The sequence below is a fragment of the Peromyscus leucopus genome, chromosome 3 (genome assembly GCF_004664715.2).
Source record: "Peromyscus leucopus breed LL Stock chromosome 3, UCI_PerLeu_2.1, whole genome shotgun sequence".
Classification (NCBI taxonomy): domain Eukaryota; kingdom Metazoa; phylum Chordata; class Mammalia; order Rodentia; family Cricetidae; genus Peromyscus; species Peromyscus leucopus.
This window is the reverse complement of record NC_051065.1, coordinates 127,089,408-127,110,993: the sequence shown is the minus strand read 5'-3', so window position 1 is coordinate 127,110,993 and position 21,586 is coordinate 127,089,408. Positions and strand designations below refer to the sequence as shown.

Here is a 21,586-nt window from a genome sequence, read left to right as displayed (position 1 = left end):
TGGAAGAGAGAAGAGCTCTATGAGAACACTCTTTTTACAAAGTCTGGAAAAAAAGACCAAGTAGAGGATAGATTAAAAACTATATTAACATCAGTAAGTAATTTCCATTCAAATTTTTCATTTTATTTTTTTCATTCACTAATTTAATTTAGGTTGCAGCTTTAATAGCCAAAAATAAAATTTTTACAAACCTCAAACATCGTAACTGTCTCTCCCTGCCTATGCCAATAAATGATGGACAGTCAATACTCAGAAGGTTTAAAAGTCTAAAATGCACAACTAAACCCTAGTGTGCTTCTTCCGAAGATGTGTAAAGGTTCTGGAGTAAACACGTAAGAAGGCAGAGCAGCACCTTTCCCTTCATGGAACCTGCAGTACCGTGGAACAGACCTGTCAAGCTGACAGTGTTGAAGAAGCTACTACACAGGGCTAGGACAGCCTCCAACAGGGAGCTCTGACCGACTTAAGACATGGAAAAAGCCTCTTTTAGATACGGAGATTGGCTTAAGTTCTCAGAGGATGGTGAAGACATTAAAGAAACAGAGGAAAAGCACCCAGGCAGAGAGAACAGCGGACGTCAAGACCATATGACAGCAGGGCGGCAGAGCAAAGGATCAAGCACTGTGGCCTGTTAGACACCAGAGCCATGAGAACATGGTGGATACATTCTCAGTTCACTGTCTTCCTTGAATGCTAGGTAAGAAAACAATGGGCTTCACTCAGGAAGTGGTTAATGGTAGCAAAGATACAGATATGGTTGTATTTGAGAGACACAAGATGAAATCAAGGATAACAAATTTGATATAAAAAGTGTCAGAAATACAGAGATTGTGGGAGTGGCCAATCAATGACTGGTCCAGCCTGAGACCAATGCCACGAGAGAGGGCCCACCCCTGACACTGCTTGGAGCTCCAAGACCCAGAGGCTGGGTGGTCCAGAGACATAGGATAGAACCAAACAGGACTGAAGTAAAACTAAATGTCAACGTAATGATGCTTAATGATATTCTGCTATATTCATAGATCAGTGCCTAGCCCAAGAGTCATCAGAGAGGCTTCATTCGGCAACAGGTAGAAACAGATGCAGAGACCCACTGTCAAACATTGGGGAATCCTGCAGAAGAGAGGGAGGAAGGATTGTAGGAGTCAAAGGGGCCAAGTATATCACAAGAAAACCCACAGATCTACTACCCAGGACTCAGAGACTGAACCAACAACCACTGCATGGAGCCGACCTAGGTCCTCTGCATGTATGTGACAGTTGTGTAGCTTTGTCTATTTTTGGGACTCTTAATAGTGGGAACAAGGGCTGTCTCCGGTTCCTTTACTGGCTTTTGGGATCCTATTCCTCATATTGGGTAGTCTTGCCAAGCCTTAATTACAGGGTGAGGTGCTTAGTCTTACTGCAACTTGATATGTCATGTTTTGTTGCTATCAATGGGAGGCCTACCCTTTTCTGAACAGAAACAGAGGAGAAGAGGATGGGGGGTGGGGCACACAGGGAGGAGGTAGGGGGTGGGACTAGGAGGAAAAGAAGGAAGGGAAACTGCCATGGGGGTGTCAAATTAAATAAATAAATAAACAATATGTCAGAGAGGCACCTCAAAGATGATCTTGGGGCTGGGCGGTGGTGGCGCACGCCTTTAATCCCAGCACTCGGGAGGCAGAGGCAGGCGGATCTCTGAGTTCGAGGCCAGCCTGGGCTACAAAGTGAGATCCAGGAAAGGCGCAAAGCTACACAGAGAAACCCTGTCTCGAAAAAACCAAAAAAAAAAAAAAAAAAAAAAAGATGATCTTGGAAGTCTGTCTAATGGAAATGTGTGAAAAACAATTAGACTATCCACTGAAAGTGCCAAGTGTCAGTCACAGAGGAATGCTGAGTTTGAGATGGAGTGCTGACGTGAGGCAGTAGAATATAGATATGGAGCTTTAAGGGAGATGCCTGGGCTAAAATACAATCTGACTACTAATTGAGATCCCACTCAGTCCCTCCTCAGTGAGGCTTACCAAACCTCATGCAGCCTCCTAGTGCTACAGGAGTATAAAGATTTTATTTACTTATGCACACATGTGTGTAATGTACAGGCACAGGGCTCTGCTCCTAGTGCTACAGGAGTATAAAGATTTTATTTACTTATGCACACATGTGTGTAATGTATAGGGATGAAGGTGGCTAGTGACTCCTGGGACCCACCTGTCTCTGTTCCAAACTGTGGCTTTACAGGCTTCTCATAGGTGTTGGAGATTGACCTTGGGTCCTTCTGCTTTCACAGCAAATGCTTACTCACCAAGCCCTCTCCACAGGAAGAAATACTTTCATACCCAAGGCTATTTTATACAGTCTTCTGAGTTTTAAAAAAGAAAAATCTTACAAACTGGAATCACCTCTTGGGTTCTTAGCAATCTCCATGAGTTACACTTTCAAAAACACGTTCTCTACATTCCCTTACTAAACATTAGTAGATACATTTATCATAGTAGTTTCTCTCCTGGTAGTAATTCAGTCAGTGAATATGAAGACACACAACCATCGCCCCAGCTGGCTCACAATTATGCTTCAGAATGAATGTGCACAACATGCTCAACATCAGTCATGTAATTCTACCAGCATCAATTTACAAAGAAGAACCTCTGGAATTTAAATGGTCTTCAAACCTTAAAATGTCACTCAATTTTAGGAGTGAACAGAATATTACAATTCATGCTGCTACAGCATCTGCAATTTTTAAACAAATAAAGTGAAGCATAGAAACACAAAAATTTTCCAAAGAAAGCTCTTCCCTCCTACCCCAAAGCATGAGGGTCCAGTGATGGAAACCACAGCTTGGAGATGAAAGTCAACTTTCATCTTTCATCACAGACTATTAGTTCATGGACACTGTCTTAGCTTGCTGTCCGTTGCTGTGATAAACACTGTGACCAAAAGCAACTTGGGCAAGTAAAGAGCTTACTTCAGCTTGTAAGTTAGAGTCCATCATCATGGGAAGCCAAAGCAGGAACTCGTCAAGAATCTGAAGGCAGGAACTGAAGAAGAAGCCATGGAGGAATGCTATTTCCCTGGGCCTCCTCAGCTACCTTTCTCAGATATACCCCAGATCCACCTGCCCAGGGATGGCACCACCCACAGCAGGCTGGGCCCTCCTACATCAATTAGCAATTAGGAAAATGCCCCACAAACATGCTGTGGTGGTTTGACTGTAACTGACCCCATAAGCTTAGGGAGAGACATTATTTGGAGGTGTGGCCTTGTTAGAGGAAGTGTGTCACTGTGGAGGTGGGCTCTGAGGTCTCCTATGCTCAAGCTATGCCTAGTTTAGTTCACTTCCTGTAGCCTGTAGATCACGATATAGGATTCTTAGCTCCTTCTCCAGCACCATGTCTGCCTGCATGCCACCATGTCCTGTCATGATGAGAATGGACTAAGCCTCTGAACTGTAAGCCACCTCAATGAAATGTTTTCCTCTATAAGAGTTGCCATGGTCATGGTGTCTCACCACAGTGATAGAAACCCTGAGGCGTGCCTACAGGCCCATCCGAGGAAAGTGATTTTCCAGTTGAGAGTCCCTCTTCCCAGGTGGATCTAATTTGTGTCAAGTTGACACAAACTATGATGGTGACATTGCAGTTTGGCCAAGGAGGAGCTCAGTCTGTGTGTTTGGCTTGGTCAGGCCTCTTACCACTTCTCAGGAAATCTACATGTGCATCTTTGTGGTGAAGTAGCTCCACGTCATAGTTGGCCGATGTGTTGGCATGCTGCTCTTCCTTTAAGCAAAGTTTAAGACATTTTAGTAACTTGGGTTTGCTTCCAAAATAATGAAATAAATTACTCACTTTGCTTTTTACTTAAAGTGAGGTCAAATACAATCTGTCATAGTTCATAGTTAGCTAAATAAGAGGATGGTTTGCCCAATCATTTATTTAAAGATGCAACACTTTCCAGCAGTGTAGTGAACTCTACTTTAGAACTCTTAGTGGAACATAGGCACTGAGGTAATGACGTTCTCATGTCAGAAGTAACATAAATGACTCTTCTAGAAATTTTGAGTTTGTTTAACTACAAATGTATTTTCTTGTCAATAGTTTTTATACCCAAATACAATATCATTGAAATAGGTATGTAAGTTGAACTTAAAATAGATTTTAAAAATAGGCAATAGCATCTTTAAATACTTGCAGTGAGTTAATGAGCACAATTATTTAAAGTGGCAAACACTAATAAACAAGCTTAGTAGCTTGTTTTGGGCATTATCTACTAACAGAGAGAACAGACTACAGAGGCAAGTGTCAGGTCCAACAAGCCAGCCGCCTGCTGCCTTCCCACCAAGTCTCTCACTTACAACTCAGGTATAAGCTAGAGTTTGTTACACTATTTTACTTGTTCACTGCCTCTCATCAAGTCGTTGTAAATGGTCTCCTGGAACTCCTAGTAAAGAATCAGCCAATGAAGTTGGGAGGACATGAAAAATGAAAAGCTAAGATTTCTCATGCAATTTAGTATCCATGGGATAATGGCAAAAGAACTGAAAACAAGGCTGGGTAATATGAGCCACATCTGTGATCCTAGCATTAGGGAGGCTGAGGCAGGAGGATCACATGTTTCAAATCAGTATGGACTATAAAGTGAAACCCTGTCTCAAAAATAAGGAGCAAAAAAGAAGAAATTGAAACTGGATTCCAAGAAAGTCACCATGAATTTTAGGTAAGAGTAGTCACTGTACAGACTCAATTTTAGTAACAATTCATCTAAAGCTTGTTATGACCAGGCGTTTTGCTGGTCCTGACAACTTAATGACAATATGAATAGAGTGACAGATTCCTAAGAAAATCCACTGCTGAAACTATATATTCTCATCCATGGCTCTTTCCCTGAAGAGTACTAAATTAACTGGAAGCCATGAGATATTTTTCAATAGTCAGACCTACTACCTATCAACATCTTCACATTTAGGTGGGTAAGAATGAAAGTATGGAAATAAAAGATCCACTCAAATATACAAAGTAAAATCTAATAACACAGCTCTCAGGAAAAGAATCACAGATAAATAATTTAAAATATAGATTTTGATAAAAATAATAAGAACATAGTTCTTAAAATCCTCACATGACATGTTCTTATTAGAAATAGTAACAATACAAACATTTGTTCTGTGATCCTTTCTTTTTGATTCTCAGTATTTACTAACCTGTTCAAAGACACTGAATGTGGGCTAGCAAGACAAAATATGATATAGGGAGAAAAAGTAAAGGTTCAATTAAAGCGAATAAGGAATATCAAGCAAATAATTAAAAAGTACAGAAGAGCTCTCAGAACTGCATACCTTCATAGGAATATTTGTGATGGTTGTTGAAGCCAAGTCAAAATGTTGCTGGACTAGAACATTCAACTTGGTAGCAAGATGTCGCCCAGCTCGGACACTGTGAACTTCACTCGTCAAAACCGGGGACAACTGCAGGAAAAGTACCCAAGAGAGATAACCCACAGAACATTACTTTTAGTATTGAGTGGCTTTTTACAATGTGTGTGTGGGGGGGTGGGGGGTGTAAAAGCTAGCCAGGGTAATTATTTCATCAGTGAAGTTTCATCTGTAACATATATAATCTGATTACTATACTATAAGCCAGGAACTATGTAAGCCATTGGTATGGCCACAGTACAGTCATTGCCCTCTGAAAACCTAGACTAGAACCATTCACTAAATACAAATGCATATTTTTTAACTTCTGCTTATTGATATGCAAATAGAGTTGAAATGACATAGCACTACTGTAAGAAAAATAATTCAATCTATAGAGAACAAAACCCACAGATAAAAATTAAGAAGGAACATGGAAATCACCACAAACATCTGGCTTCATTACTAGTATGAGGTAAGGCAGCAAAAAGTATTAGTAAACTAAAGCAGGGCATGGTGATGCACTCCTTTAATCCCAGCACCCAATAGGCAGAGGCAGGCAGATAGGATACACAGAGAAACCCTGTCTCAAAAAAAAAAAAAAAGTATAATAAACTAACAAAATTTATACATTCCAAGGCAATAATAATATAATTAATTTTTTTAGTTACTAAAAAGGAAAACCAACATATTATATCATTAAGAGGCATAAAATAATCAAGAAACCATCTAAAATATGACAAGAGTCAACAACTTGAAAGTATCACTTAAATAATTCAAAGACTAAAGTAATAGTGGACATGGTTAAATTAAAAATACAAAATAGCCGGGCGGTGGTGGCGCACGCCTTTAATCCCAGCACTCGGGAGGCAGAGGCAGGCGGATCTCTGTGAGTTCGAGGCCAGCCTGGGCTACCAAGTGAGTCCCAGGAAAGGCGCAAAGCTACAGAGAAACCCTGTCTCGAAAAACCAAAAAAAAAAAAAAATACAAAATAGAACATTAGCATATACTACTATACATTTACTATAATTACATAAATGGATAGATTTACATTTCTAAATACAGACTACCAATAAAGGTGTGATATGAATACACTTACTAACCAACAAAATTATCTTTTCATTTAAAATGTCTTTATTTCTTTTTTAAAGTAAAAGTTGGAAAGTAGGTTTTCCTGAACATATAGCTTGGTTTCTGTTATCAGAGAGTATTTTATTAGAATGTACTCTTTTCTAAAATGGTAAAAATTAAAGTTACTGAGTAGTTAAAATTCACAGATCAGAATAAAGTTTATGGACTTGCAACACATTATACTAGATTAATGACAATGATGAAGCAAAGCAGGAGACACTTATATGTCCGACATAGAGGTCTGTTATCAGACATTCAAATACTTTCTTGGCAGAAAGACACAGCAATGTGATCAGTAGCTGCTGTCATTCTCAGCACTGCTTAACCCTAACTCAGCCGTCTCTGCCTGCAGTGCTTCTACACTTACTTCTTTTTTAGGACGGTCAGACACAAGGCTATCTTCACCAACGGGGTAGGTGTGAATCAAGACCAACTCACAGTTTTGAATCTGCATGAGACTTAAAAAAAACTTTCACTTAAAATATTACAACAGACATTGTAAAGAATTCAGGCAAGCAAACTACTTCAACCTCATCATAATAAACAGCGTATGACTCTAGACAGATAATGTATGACCATGACCAGACACTACTGCTAACACTCTGAGCTAAGCAGTTACATGGTATACAATTGCTGTGTTTGTATAAATACTTATCGATTACACAAGTTTAAATGAAATGTGGAACTTTTCTCTGTGTAGTTAAATAATACAAACACTGACGGTGGGTGCCAGAGCCATGTACCAGGGCCCTGCTTTCAACTGAAGTCACGGAGGCAATTCTGCTACTGCTGCCACTACCAGAACCGAGTTCAGAAAAAGCTTTTCTGTGGAGTAAGAAACTGTACAAAGCAGAGAGGTACCCAATTATGTGACAATCTTTGCATAATAAAAATCTGTTTAAAATTGAGAAATAACAATAAAGATAAAGACCTTATAATTTTCTACAATTATCACAAAGAAAATGAGTATCTATATATTGAATTTCTTTCCTTTTTTTTTTTTAAGGACAAAAATCAGGCAATACTAATCATTACCTATAAATGATTACTTCTAAGAATATAAGACTAAAAAATTTCTGCTATGTTTTAAAACTGTATTTTTTCTTATTTATGGGAGGGAGCACACGGTGCACATGTGAAGGCCAGAGAGTAACTTCCTGGGAAGTGTCTCCTTCTACCATCTAGTTCTGAATTCATACTGTCAGACTTGGAACCTATTCTGCCATCCTTTAGGAAGTAAAGAGAGGCCAGAAAATAAATAACCAGTCATGTCTATGTGACAACTTCATAAAAGTCCCAGAGATAAAGGGCTCAAGGACTGTCTTAGGTTTCCATAGCTGTGAAGAGACACCATGACCATGGCAACTCTTATAAAGAAAACATTGAACTGGGGTGGCTTGCTTAGTTTCAGAGGTTCAGTCCATTATCATCATGACAGGGAGCATGGCAGCATACAGGCAGACATGATGGTGGCTATACCTTGGCTTGTACTGATGTCAACTGAGATACTGGGTGGTATCCTGAGCATAGTAAATCCCAAAGCCTGCCCCCACAGTGACACGCTTCCTCAAACAAGGACATGCACACTCCAACAAAACCACACCTCCTAATAGTGCCACTCCCTATGAGATAATGGGGGCCACTTACATTCAAACTACCACAGGGATCTTCTGTAACATGAACATATCCACACACTGTGAAGACAGCACATTAATCTCTAAGGAGTAAAAACGCCTGCACTCAGAACTTTCCCTGCTTCATCAGTATCCTACATAACACACTAGCACTCTCAGTGTTCACAGTAAACTGTCAAACATGGGGTTGCGGGAACAACTGTTAACCAGTTAGCAAGTCAGCCTGACACTGGTTTCTGAAAGGGTAGGAGAGGTATGTGATTCTGAGGAACTGAGCTCTTAATCTGTAGGGGCTGTAATAACTCCACAGAGCTGATGTCTTAACTGCAGGACACCCAGATGCTATCCATACAGTGCCAGGACTGTTTGGTGCAGGAAAAAAAAATCCAACACTTTTGATCATCCCTAAATACTACTATGAGTATAAAGCAAGAATGTTTTCTTTCTCAACTGTTATTATTTAAAAATAAATTCACACAATGCAATGAGCTGCTACATTTTGAACTAGTAAATAATGAGTAATGACATCCACAATCAAAACAAATATGCATTATAAATTTATGTATTATTTTATCATTCTGAGCACCTTTCTTATGAGAAGAAAGTAATATTCTAAAATATAAGGAAAATGAAAAAAATTCTGATCAAACTTACAGCTTTAAGCTAATTTATTAAGTAAGAAAAATCAAGGAAATGCTACCAAACAAAAAATTACTGCAAATAAATATGAAATATACATCATGTGAAGTTAAAGACAGTTATTTCATCTACAAATTATACTCACTGATCTGAATTTGCAGCAAGCTTGTTATGCTCATGAATTGTTTCCTGGACACAGTCTTCAAGCATCCGTACGTGACTATCACTGTTATTAAAGAGAGAAAAAGGAACAAGCAGTAAGAAAATGTCAAAGCCACTATTCAGCTGCGGTATGCTGACACTGGCATTTAAAATTACTTCAGCAGGCCTGGAGGGAGAGCTCGGAGGTTAAGTGCAAGTACCGCTCTTGCAGACGGCCTCAGTTTGGTCCCCAGCACCCAACCAAATCTAGCAGCTCACAACCGCCTGTAACTTGCCTTCTAGACTCTGTGGCACCTGTACTCATGTGCACAAGACCCACGTACAGACACATACGTACACATAATTTAAAAAATTTACTTCAGCAAAGACTATCTTGAGCATAATATCAAACTATTAGATTAAAAAAAAAATCAGTGAAGAAAAAAAGTCTCATCAATTTACATAATAATCTAAACAATTTTCACCAAGATGATTTTTTGTGAGACAGTTTTGCGCTGTAGCCCTGGCCGGCCTAGAACTCATTCATTACCTTGGCTACCTTGGTCAGAGCGATCTTCTGACCCCTGCCGCCCAAGTACTAGGATTACAGGTATGCATGAACATATGCAACTTATCAAGATGGATTTTCATTTAGAAGTGAATAAGCCCAGTCTCAATATTAAAGGCAAATAATAATAATAAAAAAAATCAGAGAAATCCACTTGCATATTCTTACATATTTATAGGCTACTCACACTTTGTAAAATAAAAACATAATCACTGTGATTAACAACCCACCTTTTTGCATTTGTAATGCAGATTATCCGTCCTCTATTCCCAACTCGTTCTGCATTCTCCATGAGTAAAGTGCGCGCCTCATGTTGGTACTCAGTAATTTTGCAAAGGGTCTCCACTGCTGCGACAAGCCCATGCAGAATGCTACAGCACTCTGGGTCTGCCCGAGGGTTAGGGGGGCCCACAGTAGCCAGTGCTGCCATGAGCTAAGCAAAGGGAGAAACAACCATGTTGACAATATGACACATTAGACAAAAACATACTGAGAAAACTACTTAAAAAACTTCTTTAAAGGGGCTGGAGAGATGGCTCAGCAATTATGAGTACTGGCTGCTCTCCCAAAGGACCCAGGTTCAATTCCCAACACCCACATAACAGCTCACAACTGTCTGGAACTCCAGTTCCAAGGGATCCAACACGTTCACACAGACATACATGGCAGAGCACCAATGTACATAAAATAAAAATAAATAATTTATATATATATACATATGGATACACACTCCCATAACAAAATACTAGCAAGCCAACTCTAACAACATGCACACACAAAATCATACACCATGACAATGGAAGATTTCTATCAAGAATGAAAGTTAATTTAGTATCAAATGGGGAAGGGGAGGGGACAGAGGTTGTGGGAGAGAATACAGGCAGGGAGAGACAGAATTACAGCATATTTTCAGGGTAATATAACCCAATACAGTAGAAAACTTTCTAAAATATAGACATATATGAAGGAGATCTAAGTGAAATCTTCGAATAAATGGGGAAGACAGAGTCTCAAGTGGCCATCTCTTGTCACCAAATAAAGCTTCCAGTACCAGGACTGAGTTACATCTAATTGTCTGCCAAAGGGGCCCCATGGGAATCCCCAAACAACCCAGGCTGTTGCCAAGACTATAGGTTACTACTGTCCACAAACTGATGACGAGGCCCCATTGCTGAAGACAAAACCTACACAACTCACTGAACATGGGTATGTGGAGCTGGTGCCTGCAGAGCCTTCACCCCTACATTCTAACACCTTTAGTGTAGGAAGGTACTCTGCATGTTCTCAAAACACCAAGATCCTTTATCTACAATGTTGTCCTACCTGCAAAATAGGCTAGGGTAATGGTGGCACAAAGCTTGGAGAAATCTATAACTGATTTGACTTAAGGCCCATTCCATGAGATGGAACCCTTAGCTGATATTGCTTATGTGACCAAGAACCTGAGACTAGAAAAATCAGGGACCTAGGGTAAAACCAAATAGTGGTCTAGAAATATGTAGTGATAAATGACTCATAATGGTATTCTGCTATACTCATAGATTAATGCCTTGTTCATCCATCATCAAAGAAGCTTCCTCTGGAAGATAGGAACAAATACAGAGACCCACAGGCAGACATTGCACAGGAAATGAGAGACCTTGGAACACTGTGGTGATTTGAATAAAAATGGCCACTACAGGCCCATAGGGAGTGGCACTTTTAGGAGGCATGGCCTTGTTGGAAGAAGTGTGTCACTGGGGGAGGTGGGCTTTGAGGTTTCAGAAACTCAATCCAGGTCTAGTGTCTCACTGTCTCTTCCTGTTGCCTGTGGATCCAGAGGTAAAACCCTCAGCTACCTCTCCAGCACTTGCATGCCACCATGCTTCCTACCATGGCAATAATGGACTAAACCTCTGAACTGTAAGCCAACCCCAATTAAAGATTTTACTTTATAAGAGTTGTCATGGTCATGGCATCTAGTCACAATAATAAAACCCTAAGACACACACTCAGTCCTAAATGGGATGTCTTTAACTATTCCCCTCAGAGGTCAGGGAACCCCTTGAAAAAGGAGGTAGAAAGAGTGTAAGATCCAGAGGGGATAGAGGACACCAGGAAAACAAGACCCCCTAACTCAACATGAGCAAAGCTCATATGAACTCACAGAGACTGAGGCAGCATGCACAGGGCCTGCATGAGTCTGCACCAGGTCCTCTGTGTTTATATTTTGGCTTCCAGATTAGTGTTTTTATGAGATTCCTGAATGAGTGAACAAGTAGGTCCCTGATTTTTGTGCGTTCTCTTGGTCTCTTTTCCTTCTGATGGTTTGTCTTATCCAACTTCAATGCAATTGGTTTTTAAAAATCTTATTACATTTCATTTTGTTATATATTTAAAAAAAATCAATCAACAAATGAAAACCTAGTCACTAGTGTAAAGGTTAACAATTGAACGGTCATTTATACATGCTTAGAGAGGGCAAATCAGTTTTCTCCAATGGAGTGACACTAGATATATCAACCATTCCAGGACATTCCTCATGATCAGGAGTAACTAGCTGACCAACATATAATGGACTCCACAGTTTTTTGTGTGCTTTTATTTGGTTGCTGTTTGGTGGTTTGTTATTGTTGTTGCTTGTTTTGGGTGGTGTTTTATTTTACTTTATTGGTTTTGGGGAGGGTTTGCTGTTGTATTGGGTTTTTGTTTGTTTTTTGAGAAAGAAATAAAAGTTGGGTGGGTACTGATGGGGAGAGGATCTGGAAGGACTTGGGGTAGAAAGAATAGGATCAACATATATTTAAATTTAAAAATTGTTTTAAATAATAAAAAAAATAAAAGGGAAAAGAAAGTTAACTTAGCATCAAAACAAAGCTAACGTAAGACACATTACCAATAAAATCAAACCCCCATTCACTGCTGGAAGGAGGTAAAAGGTGCAGCTATTACTGTCAAACAGCTTGATACAGGTTACCAAATCACCAACCAATTCCACTCTTAAGTGTGTATCAAAAAAAAAAACGAGAAAGGGGCCATAATTTTCACATGAAAACCATATACAGGTGTCACAGCAGGATTCTTCATAACAGATGTAAATGTCCAATGCCTGACAGTTAAACAAAATGTATTGGTACACATCTACCCAATACTGGGTAAAAAAAAAAAAAGAATGAAGAGAGCTAGAGAGAAGGTTCAGTACTTTTGCTACCTAATGAATCAAGCCTGACAACCTGGGTTCAATGCAGAACCATGCAAAGATGGAGAGAAAGGACTCCATAAAGCTGTCCGGAGTTCCACATAGATACACAAACACACATCATGCACACACACAATTTAAAAAAAGTATAAACATCACCATGGATGTCTTCAGGCAAGCTTTATTTCCTAGATATTTCCAATGTATCACCACAAAGTGGTTTTGGACTAAAAACAATGTTAAACATTGTTACCGGATTTGAACATTATACAAGGTACACATGTGCTAAACATCGCTTTGTACTGCATTTGCACACGTCATTTTTATGTCACATAGAAACCTTCACAGGGTTCAAGGGAGCCAGAGCGATTCAGCTTTAGCATTAAAAATAAGAAAGGAGGGCTGCTAAATGGCGCAGTAGAGAAAGGAGCTTTCTGCTAAGCCTGACATTTTGAGTTCGATCCCCAGGACCCACATAGAAGAAAAAGGAGAACTGCTTCGTAAGGTAATTTTACATACATAAAGACAATATATTGTACATACTTTTTAAAGCTAAGATAGTTTATTTATTTGTTCATTTGTTTGTTTATTTAGGTCTCAGGGAACCCAAGCTAGGCTCAAACTTATGCAGCTGAGGACAACCTTGACATCAGAACCTGCTGCCTTCAACTCCTGCACTAAGATTGCAGGCCTTCTCCCCACACTGGGCTTTATGTTGTGCTACAGATGTGAATGCCGGGCTTCAGCCTACTACGGAAGTGGAGCTGTTTAGAAAGACACTGGCTCAGCTCTCTTCAACTACTACAAACAGGTTTTAGCACCACTAATCCAGAGAGGAAATGAAAAGTGGTCAGTGCTTCAACAAACGACTTGTACTTATTATGGTTTAGGTCAAAACAGCCGCCCAGGCTCTTATGTCTGAACACTTGGACCCCAGCTGGTGGCACCTTTTTCAAGGCTGTGAATCATTTGGGTCTAGGTGCCCAGAAAGCAAATGTAAGCCACTTAACACGGGGCTTTGAGGGGTACTGCCTGGCCCTGCTTCTGGTCTTCCTCTCGGCCTCCTGATCTGCCAACCTCACATTCCCACACAAACAGCTCCAAACAGGGCTGCTCCACCACTGTGCCTCCTCTGAAACTGTGAAGCAAAGGAAAGCCTGCCTCCCTCCCGATGCTGCTCCTGACTGGTATTCTGTCACAGCCCTGAACAGGAAAAGTAATGCACTAGCTTATGAAGCACATGTAAGGTGCACATGTACGGAATCAGATGGAAAAATTAATCAGATGGACAATGTCTACTTAAAAAAGTAACCAAAAGAAGGAAAAGTATATTTATAAACTACTATATAGCCCAGTAATGTAGGAAAAGCTTAACAAGTATTGGTTTATAAGAGGGGATGATATATTTCCTTGAGAACGCAGCAGAAATAAAACTTTGGAGTCAGATATGGATTGAAATTCTGTTCAGCCTTTTATTAACTATGTGACCCTGGTCAATCTCTTCTGGCCCTTTTCCTCACCTAACCTGAAAATAAAAATAATAATAGAACCTGTTCCACAACAGTGGCACTCTCAAGCTTTATTTAACAGACAACAATAAGACCCAAATTCCTGCAGTGTGACCATTTTTTTTTTTTTTTTTTTTTGTAAAAACCACATATACAGGCTAGAGATGTGTGCCACAATGGAAAGACTGTAGGTCTTGGGCTCTGTGCCTGCATGGGGAAGGAATTATAGCAGAGAATGTCTAAAGTCCCTCCAGCCTAAATATTTACAACCAGCTGACTTTACTCCCTATTCATGAGGATTTCTGACAACTACTTGTGATAAGAAGAACCAAAGCACAATGTACTACATCCACTTTATACAAAAACATCTTCAACATCAGTGATTTGCTAGAGTTGCCCTCATAGTAGTTTCTTCCTGATACACTCACAATTGCAGAGTGTTGAAGGAGGTACTAAAGAAGGGTTCCTCCCAACACTGGACATTCATGTACTTTTGCTTGACTGGGTATGTTGAGTTTGGTTTTTTTGAGACAGCATCTGTCATAGCCCAGGCTATCCTCAACCTCACTATGTAGTCTAGATTATCTTGAACTCCTGACCCTCCCTGTCTATTCCTCCTGAATGATGGGATTATAGGACTGTGCCATCATGCCCAGCAACTTCTCTTCCGGTCATATACTATGGGATCTACTGCAGAGGTGCAGAAAAGAAGGCCTATGCAAATGTGTGCTCATTTTTATTCACACACAGTTACATAGGCTCCAACGTTTTTTCATGATACTTCCTGAAAAACAGTGAATACTAAAAATATTCTGGAGAGGTAAAAGTATAAAGCCAAGCCAATAAAAACCCTATTTCTTCAGTGACTTATCTCAAAACAATCACAAGTTAGACATGCTTACAGTTTAAACGACTAATCACAAATATTTAAGACCAAACATTGTGATAAACACATTTTTCTTCTTCCTTCCTTTCTTTCTTTGGCTTTCAAGACAAGGTTTTTCTATGTAGCCCTTGTTGTCCTGGATCTTACTCTGGAGACCAGGCTGGCCTAGTGGCCTAGAACTCACAGAGATCTGCCTGCCTCTGCCTTTCGAAAGCTAGGATTAAAAGCGTGCACTACCACTGCCCGGCCAGATAAACACATTTTTTTTTTAAAGTGATCTATTAAACTCACCTTGGAAGGGATTACTTCCATTGAAGAATACCCATTAACAGAAAAAAAAATTTAAATGAATTCAAATGGTGTATTCAAATATTTCACTAATCCCTTTCTCTCATGTTGTTCATATGCATTAGTGAAGGATTTAGTAGACTGACATCTTCTATCCAAACTAAACAATAGCAGGAAACAAAGCTACCAGAAACTCAATGTTCTTAAATAATAAATGATAAACTTAATAAATTTAGCCTAAATTTATCTGTGCTCCCTCCACTAAGACCACAGTAAAGTAACCTTTAAAAAGCATAAATCTACCAGTCCTGATGGGGCAGGCACCTAATACTAGCTAATGGAGGTGAGGCATAAATCCAACATCTGAAACATCTACAAAGGGGATCCAGTTCATGGTACAGTGCTTGTCTAGCATGCAGGAAGCCATAGGTTTAATCCCCAAGAACACTCCTATCACCACCACAATAAAAAAAGCACAAAATCCACAGATAAAAGGAGATAACAGACAAGTAAGAGCAATATGAGAAATGTCAATGAGAATTATAAAAATGAAAAAATGGCAATGAGCAGAACAGGACTGAACAAGCTCAAGTCTAGGTATCTACAGGGGAAAAGACAAGATGATGATACACTCCATAGAACCTGAGAGACATTTCAGAGTAGGAAGCTGCTGTGTAATAATCCCTTTGTACACTGTGAAGATTTGTCGCTGTAATTGGTTTAATAAACAAGCTGAACAAAATAAGGTTAGGCAGGAGAGCCAAAATGAGAATGCTGGGAAGGAGAAGGGCTGAGTCTGGAGTTGCCAGCTAGACACAAAGGGCGCAGGAGATGAAAATGCCATGCTAATAAAGGCACTGCCACATGGCAGAGCATAAAATAAGGAATATGGGTTAACTTAAAATGTAAAAGCTAGTTAGTAATAAGCCTGAGCTATTGGCCAACAATTATAGTTAATATAAGCCTCAGTGTGTTTATTTGAGAATGGCTACGGGACAGAAAAACTCTGCCTACAGGAGGCACCAAGCATCACACAAACCAAGGTTGAGGAAGGTGCTGAAAAACGTACAAATAGCCTGAACTCAGTACACAGCACACTTTGACTCAGACCCTAACCCATTAACGAATTACCTTTCCCACATCACCACACACAGAGAATCACATGTACCACACATGTACACCACTGAGCATAGCAGAATATAAGGGCAAAGCCCTGAACTAGCACTGCCCAACAGAGCTTTATAAAAGGTTGCATCTGTTCCTTGTTTGTCCTATGCTATACAGGAACCACTACTACCTGCGGCTTACTAAGCATCTAAACATAGCAAAGACTACAAAAGAACTATAATTTCAATTTTAAGTTACCACACAAAGCCAGAACTATCCTTAGATAACAAAGTACTAGATTAAATGTAGCAAGATTAAACACTTTCAGAGTCCACCTGTGAGTGGCAGAACTTGACACTTGAGGTCCACAGCACACAGGTAAAACAGTGGAGTGCCTTATCTGGAGACCTTGCTTGCAGGGTCATAAAGAGATGATCTGTTGACTGTGACATTTTGAGGATCCTTAAGAAAAACAACTGGCTTATACCACAGTGAAGCCCAGTCAGGAATATCTATCCACAGCTGAGGATCTTCTAACCCACTGGTCAGTGACTTGCTGATAAACAGGACTGCACAGCCACAGTTCAGCAGGCATTTAGGTAAAGACTCAACATGGAAAGAACTCTGGGAACATAAAGATCAAAACTGATCTTCAAATAAACCCTAACAACCTCCATTTTTAAATACATATACAACCATAAAACAAGAGAAGACTGACAAAAAGTGCATGATGAGAGAACAAGGATAAGCTCTTGGAAATTAAAATACAGTCAAATAAAGTTTCCAAATAAGAGTTACAAGGTTCAAATAGTCAAATCATACAGGTGCTCGATAAGAAAATGACTTTAGCTGGGCGGTGGTGGTGCACGCCTTTAATCCCAGCACTCGGGAGGCAGAGCCAGGTGGATCTCTGTGAGTTCGAGGCCAGCCTGGGCTACCAAGTGAGTTCCAGGAAAGGCGCAAAGCTACACAGAGAAACCCTGTCTCGAAAAACAACAACAACAAACCCCCCCCCCAAAAAAAAAGAAAAGAAAAGAAAATGACTTTAATCTAGGAAGTCCAACACCCTACTAATAGATATTCTAGAAAAACACAGAACGCAGACACAAGAACAATATCAAAGATACAACTCAGAATTTTCTCTGAACTAAAGAATGTAAGGTCCAATCTAGCACATGAGAAAGACCCATTAAGGCACATCATTAAACACCTTGAGAATATAAATGAGGAAAGAAAAGATTCTGAAAGCGTTCAGAAATTAAATGACACTGGACTTCTACAGCAGCATCAACAGAAGCCTGAACAAAGTGGAGTGAGACACTTACAATTCTGAGAAAGTATTACTTCTATATTCAAACTATCGACAAAACGAACCATGTTACATGAACTGTGGAGGCCACACTCTACCAGACAAATGATTACAAAGAGGAAACGATGTGATATGGGAAGCAGTAGAGCAAGGTGTCATGCAGTCAGTGCAGACTGGGCTTCAGGAAACTGCTGAATTATCTGATACATTTGAGGAAAAAGAAATACAAAGAAGCTTTGAGAGATGTGAGCAACAACAGGTATACAGGGAGGAAAGGGAGATAATAAATTCTACAAATAAATAATCATTAACAATATTTGGCATAGCAGTGAAAAACACTTTAATGCAAATGTAGAATTCTAAACAAAATTCTGATATAACAATTAGAAAAAACAAGGGAAAGGCATGAGTGGGGAAGAATCTTAGTAAATCACCACTAACAATCAGGATAAAGTTTAAAACTAAGAACTCAATAAGCAAAACGTGTTATATAGAAATTACATTTAACATGTAAATTAAAACCAGGAACTAGAGCTGAGATTTGCTTGGAGTGAGTGGGACAAAGAGCTGTTTTTCTTTTCATATAAGTTGGGATTTTAAAACTCTGCAAAGATACAGGAATTTTTTTTTAAAAAAAGTAATCATTCTTATAAAGTTTTACCACATTTAGATAGTTTTCAAAACCTAAGCATACCTCCTGTAAGTTTTGGTCTTCTTGAGTCCAAGAATTTAAAACATGTGCTCCCGAGTCACTCACAATGAAATTCACCTAATAGATATTGAAGAAACAATTAGTATTCAACTCTAATTCCACTCAGTTGCCATCACATTGTAAAATAACACACAATTCCTAACACTGGCAACTATCTGATTCATTCATTCTGTAAGTGTGAATGTCTAGTACATGTAGCTGCAATTCAGCACTGAGTATACAGGAAAGCAGTAATAGATAAAACAGTTCTGTCACACATGGAGAATGTCTGGGGTAGAAAATGTGGTAAAGCAGTGTAGGAAGAACACAAGCAAATAAATGAAGTGGAAAATTTCAGCGAACAGTACATGCTATGAGAAACAACTTGGTTCACTACTCAAGATCAGGTGGTAAAAGATGGGCTCTCTACAGAGGCAGCAACTGAGAGGACTACAAACTGACTACTGAACCAGCCATATAAGAAGCCAGGGATAGATGAGTCCAAGTACAGCAAACAGCAGATGCAAAGGCCTTTAAATTTAAATGCACACCCCAAAAGCAAAATCCAGAATAAGCAGAGGGTTTGGAGATAAGCCTGAAGAAACAGGCAGAGCATTGAAAGCCATCAAGGCACTGACAGCCAAATAATGGACACAAACTCTATTCTTTTCTTCCCCTCAGTGAAACACAAACTTAAGAAGTACTGTAAGTGATGAAAGTACAGGGCACTAGTATAACGCTTGCCTAGCAGGCAGTGTTAGGTTGGATCCTAGCACCACAAAACAAAGCCCTATCTGGTAAGATGAAGACCTTTGCCAAGCAAAGGACCTGACCTGCTGGGTCCCAGCTCAGGCTGCTGCAAATAAAATGGAATACTTGCCATCTACTTGCAGCTAATCCTGAACCATTTAAAATACCGAAACCTAAAGGTAACTTTAATATTTGGAATCTTTGTCAAATGTCAACGTCTCTTCTTACTGATTAAAACAGCAACAACAAAATTTTTAGCTTTTTGGAACTCATAAGGTGGCACATGTCTTTAATCCCAGCACTTGACAGGCAGAAGGGAAGGACGTGGATCTCTGAGTCTGAGGTCAGCCTGGTCTATGGAGTGAGTTCTAGGACAGCCAGGGCTACAAAATAATAACTCCCAACATTCCTTCCACTTGAGATACCAGTTATTCTCAAAGTTTAGTGTCTGTTCCATACTTGTTACAAATATTTTATATATAGCCTAGCATGCATAGTACTTACCTCACTGGACTGTTAGATAGACCAGTAAATATAAACTATAACTATAAAGCACTTAGGAATCCACCTAGAACTTGTAAGTGCTCAGTATTCTTTAGCCATCATTACTGCTAGCCATAATTAAATACTCTACAATATTAATCATAAAGGGCAATTCTGCATAATTTTTAACTATACAGTTAAAATCTACAGTAAATTCACATAACTTTTTACACAATTAAATACATCCCAAGTCATTATTTTGTTCATAACACTCACCAGCTTTTTGAAAGGAAATATGTCATACATTATTCTACAATATTCCATGGAAGATTCTACTGAGCAAGTCCATAAGGATTTAGAGATGGGAGCCAAAGGGATGATTCCTTGGGTCCTATTCTTCACAAGCATATCAAACTCTACATGCTGTCTGCATGACTCTGCCATGTACGGGCAGTGATCCACAACAAACACCGTCTTATGAGATTCAGAAAAAATCTTCATTTTGTTTTAATCTGTAAAAGGACAAACATACTAGTCAAATGTTGATACCTAACATTTATCACTTGGGTGTGTTTTCCTCAAGATTTGGTGAGGGAGCCTGACTAAGTTCCAAGAATTCTGTCCAACAAAGGGCAAGGTTATGGTGCCATTTCAAGGGATGAGCTATATCGAACTATGCAGTCAATTTACCAGACAAAATGAGTCCATAACTTTTTTCTTTCAGAGTACTTAAAATAGAAGAAAACATCTGCACACATTATCTGTATTTGATTCCTATTACGTATATATCACAGATCAATTCTTCAAATACATTTATGAGCCTCCTTGCTAGGGGCTGAGGGAAAATCCACAGGAAAAGAGTGACAGCAAAGTACAACCCAAAATAACACACATCTCCTAAGGCAACAGCATACTGGGTCTTCCCATGAGCCCAAACCCTCATCCTCCTCAGGCAACTTGCAATACACCTTAGTAATTCACCGTGTATCCCAAAACAAACAGATGCTGAGGAGGAAACACTCCTGAAACTTTTTCTTATAAACACTGATCATGTGGTGCACTCCCCTCCTTCGCTCATAAAATCTTACACGGAACAGACAAAAAAAAAAAATCCACATTCTAAAAGCACATGGGAAGCAGAACACGAGTGTGCACAGGAACAACCCATCCTAACGGTCCCACTATCTCTGCCGCTCTGCCACGCACCGCCCTCCACGCAAAAGTCCCTCTCAGCACCTCCAGCACACCTGGCTGGAGGTGGGGGGGCGGTGCACAAGGTGAGTGCACAGGGAAGCCCTCGGCATCGAGGTTCGCTTACTTTCGAGCCTGGTCCTGCAGTGAACGAACGAAGGCTGAGGGAGAAGGCTGAGGAGGGTGGGTAGGGAGTCGGTGCACAGCCGGAGTCTGGTACCACTGGCAGAGGGCTGCCCCACTCATCTCCCAACACACCGGCTTCCTAAACGCAGGAGCGCGCGCATGCGCGTGCACGCACAAGAGCGCACTCGGGCTGGCGCGTGCGCACGGCGCTCTCGCACAGCCCCGCCATCTTCCCTTCCCCTCCGAGGAGAGGCCGAACCGGAAGAGGGCGGAGCTAGTGAAGGTGGTGGGGGGAATGCCTTCAAAGACTGTCCCCAGTCAACCGTTGGGAAGAATGGCCAGGACGGCCTGAGAGGATCCCCAAAGCAAAACACTAGCCGCGGCCCGGAGCAAACCGGCCTCGGCCCTGCGGAAGCGGAGCGCAGCCCCGCAACCTCTCCCTCTCCGCTTTCAACCCGCCTGTAGTCCCTGGAAAACCACGCGAGAGTTCCGATCCGCCGAGCAGAAGCTTGAGAGCAGGACGGGGGGGGGCGGAGCGAGGCGGGGCCTGCCCCCGCCCCGCCC

General features: G+C 40.4%; 1 protein-coding gene across 4 annotated transcripts in view; it reads right to left on the bottom strand.

The window, feature by feature from the left end:
* Nucleotides 1-21,556, bottom strand: part of Ints13 (integrator complex subunit 13) — a 32,090-nt gene extending 10,534 nt beyond the window's left edge. For 2 of the 4 annotated variants that reach the window (XM_028891630.2, XM_028891632.2), the window contains exons 1-8: nt 21,024-21,556; nt 19,982-20,217; nt 18,476-18,550; nt 9,736-9,938; nt 8,942-9,022; nt 6,891-6,981; nt 5,318-5,446; nt 3,677-3,761 (exon numbers count right to left, since the gene is read on the bottom strand). In XM_028891630.2, coding sequence (XP_028747463.1) covers nt 3,677-3,761; nt 5,318-5,446; nt 6,891-6,981; nt 8,942-9,022; nt 9,736-9,938; nt 18,476-18,550; nt 19,982-20,206 — 889 coding nt within the window. In that variant the 5' untranslated portion in view covers nt 20,207-20,217; nt 21,024-21,556. The remainder of the gene's footprint in view (nt 1-3,676; nt 3,762-5,317; nt 5,447-6,890; nt 6,982-8,941; nt 9,023-9,735; nt 9,939-18,475; nt 18,551-19,981; nt 20,218-21,023) is intronic. The other 2 variants (XM_028891629.2, XM_028891631.2) reach the window with 2 other exon arrangements.
* Nucleotides 21,557-21,586: the final 30 nt, after the last annotated feature.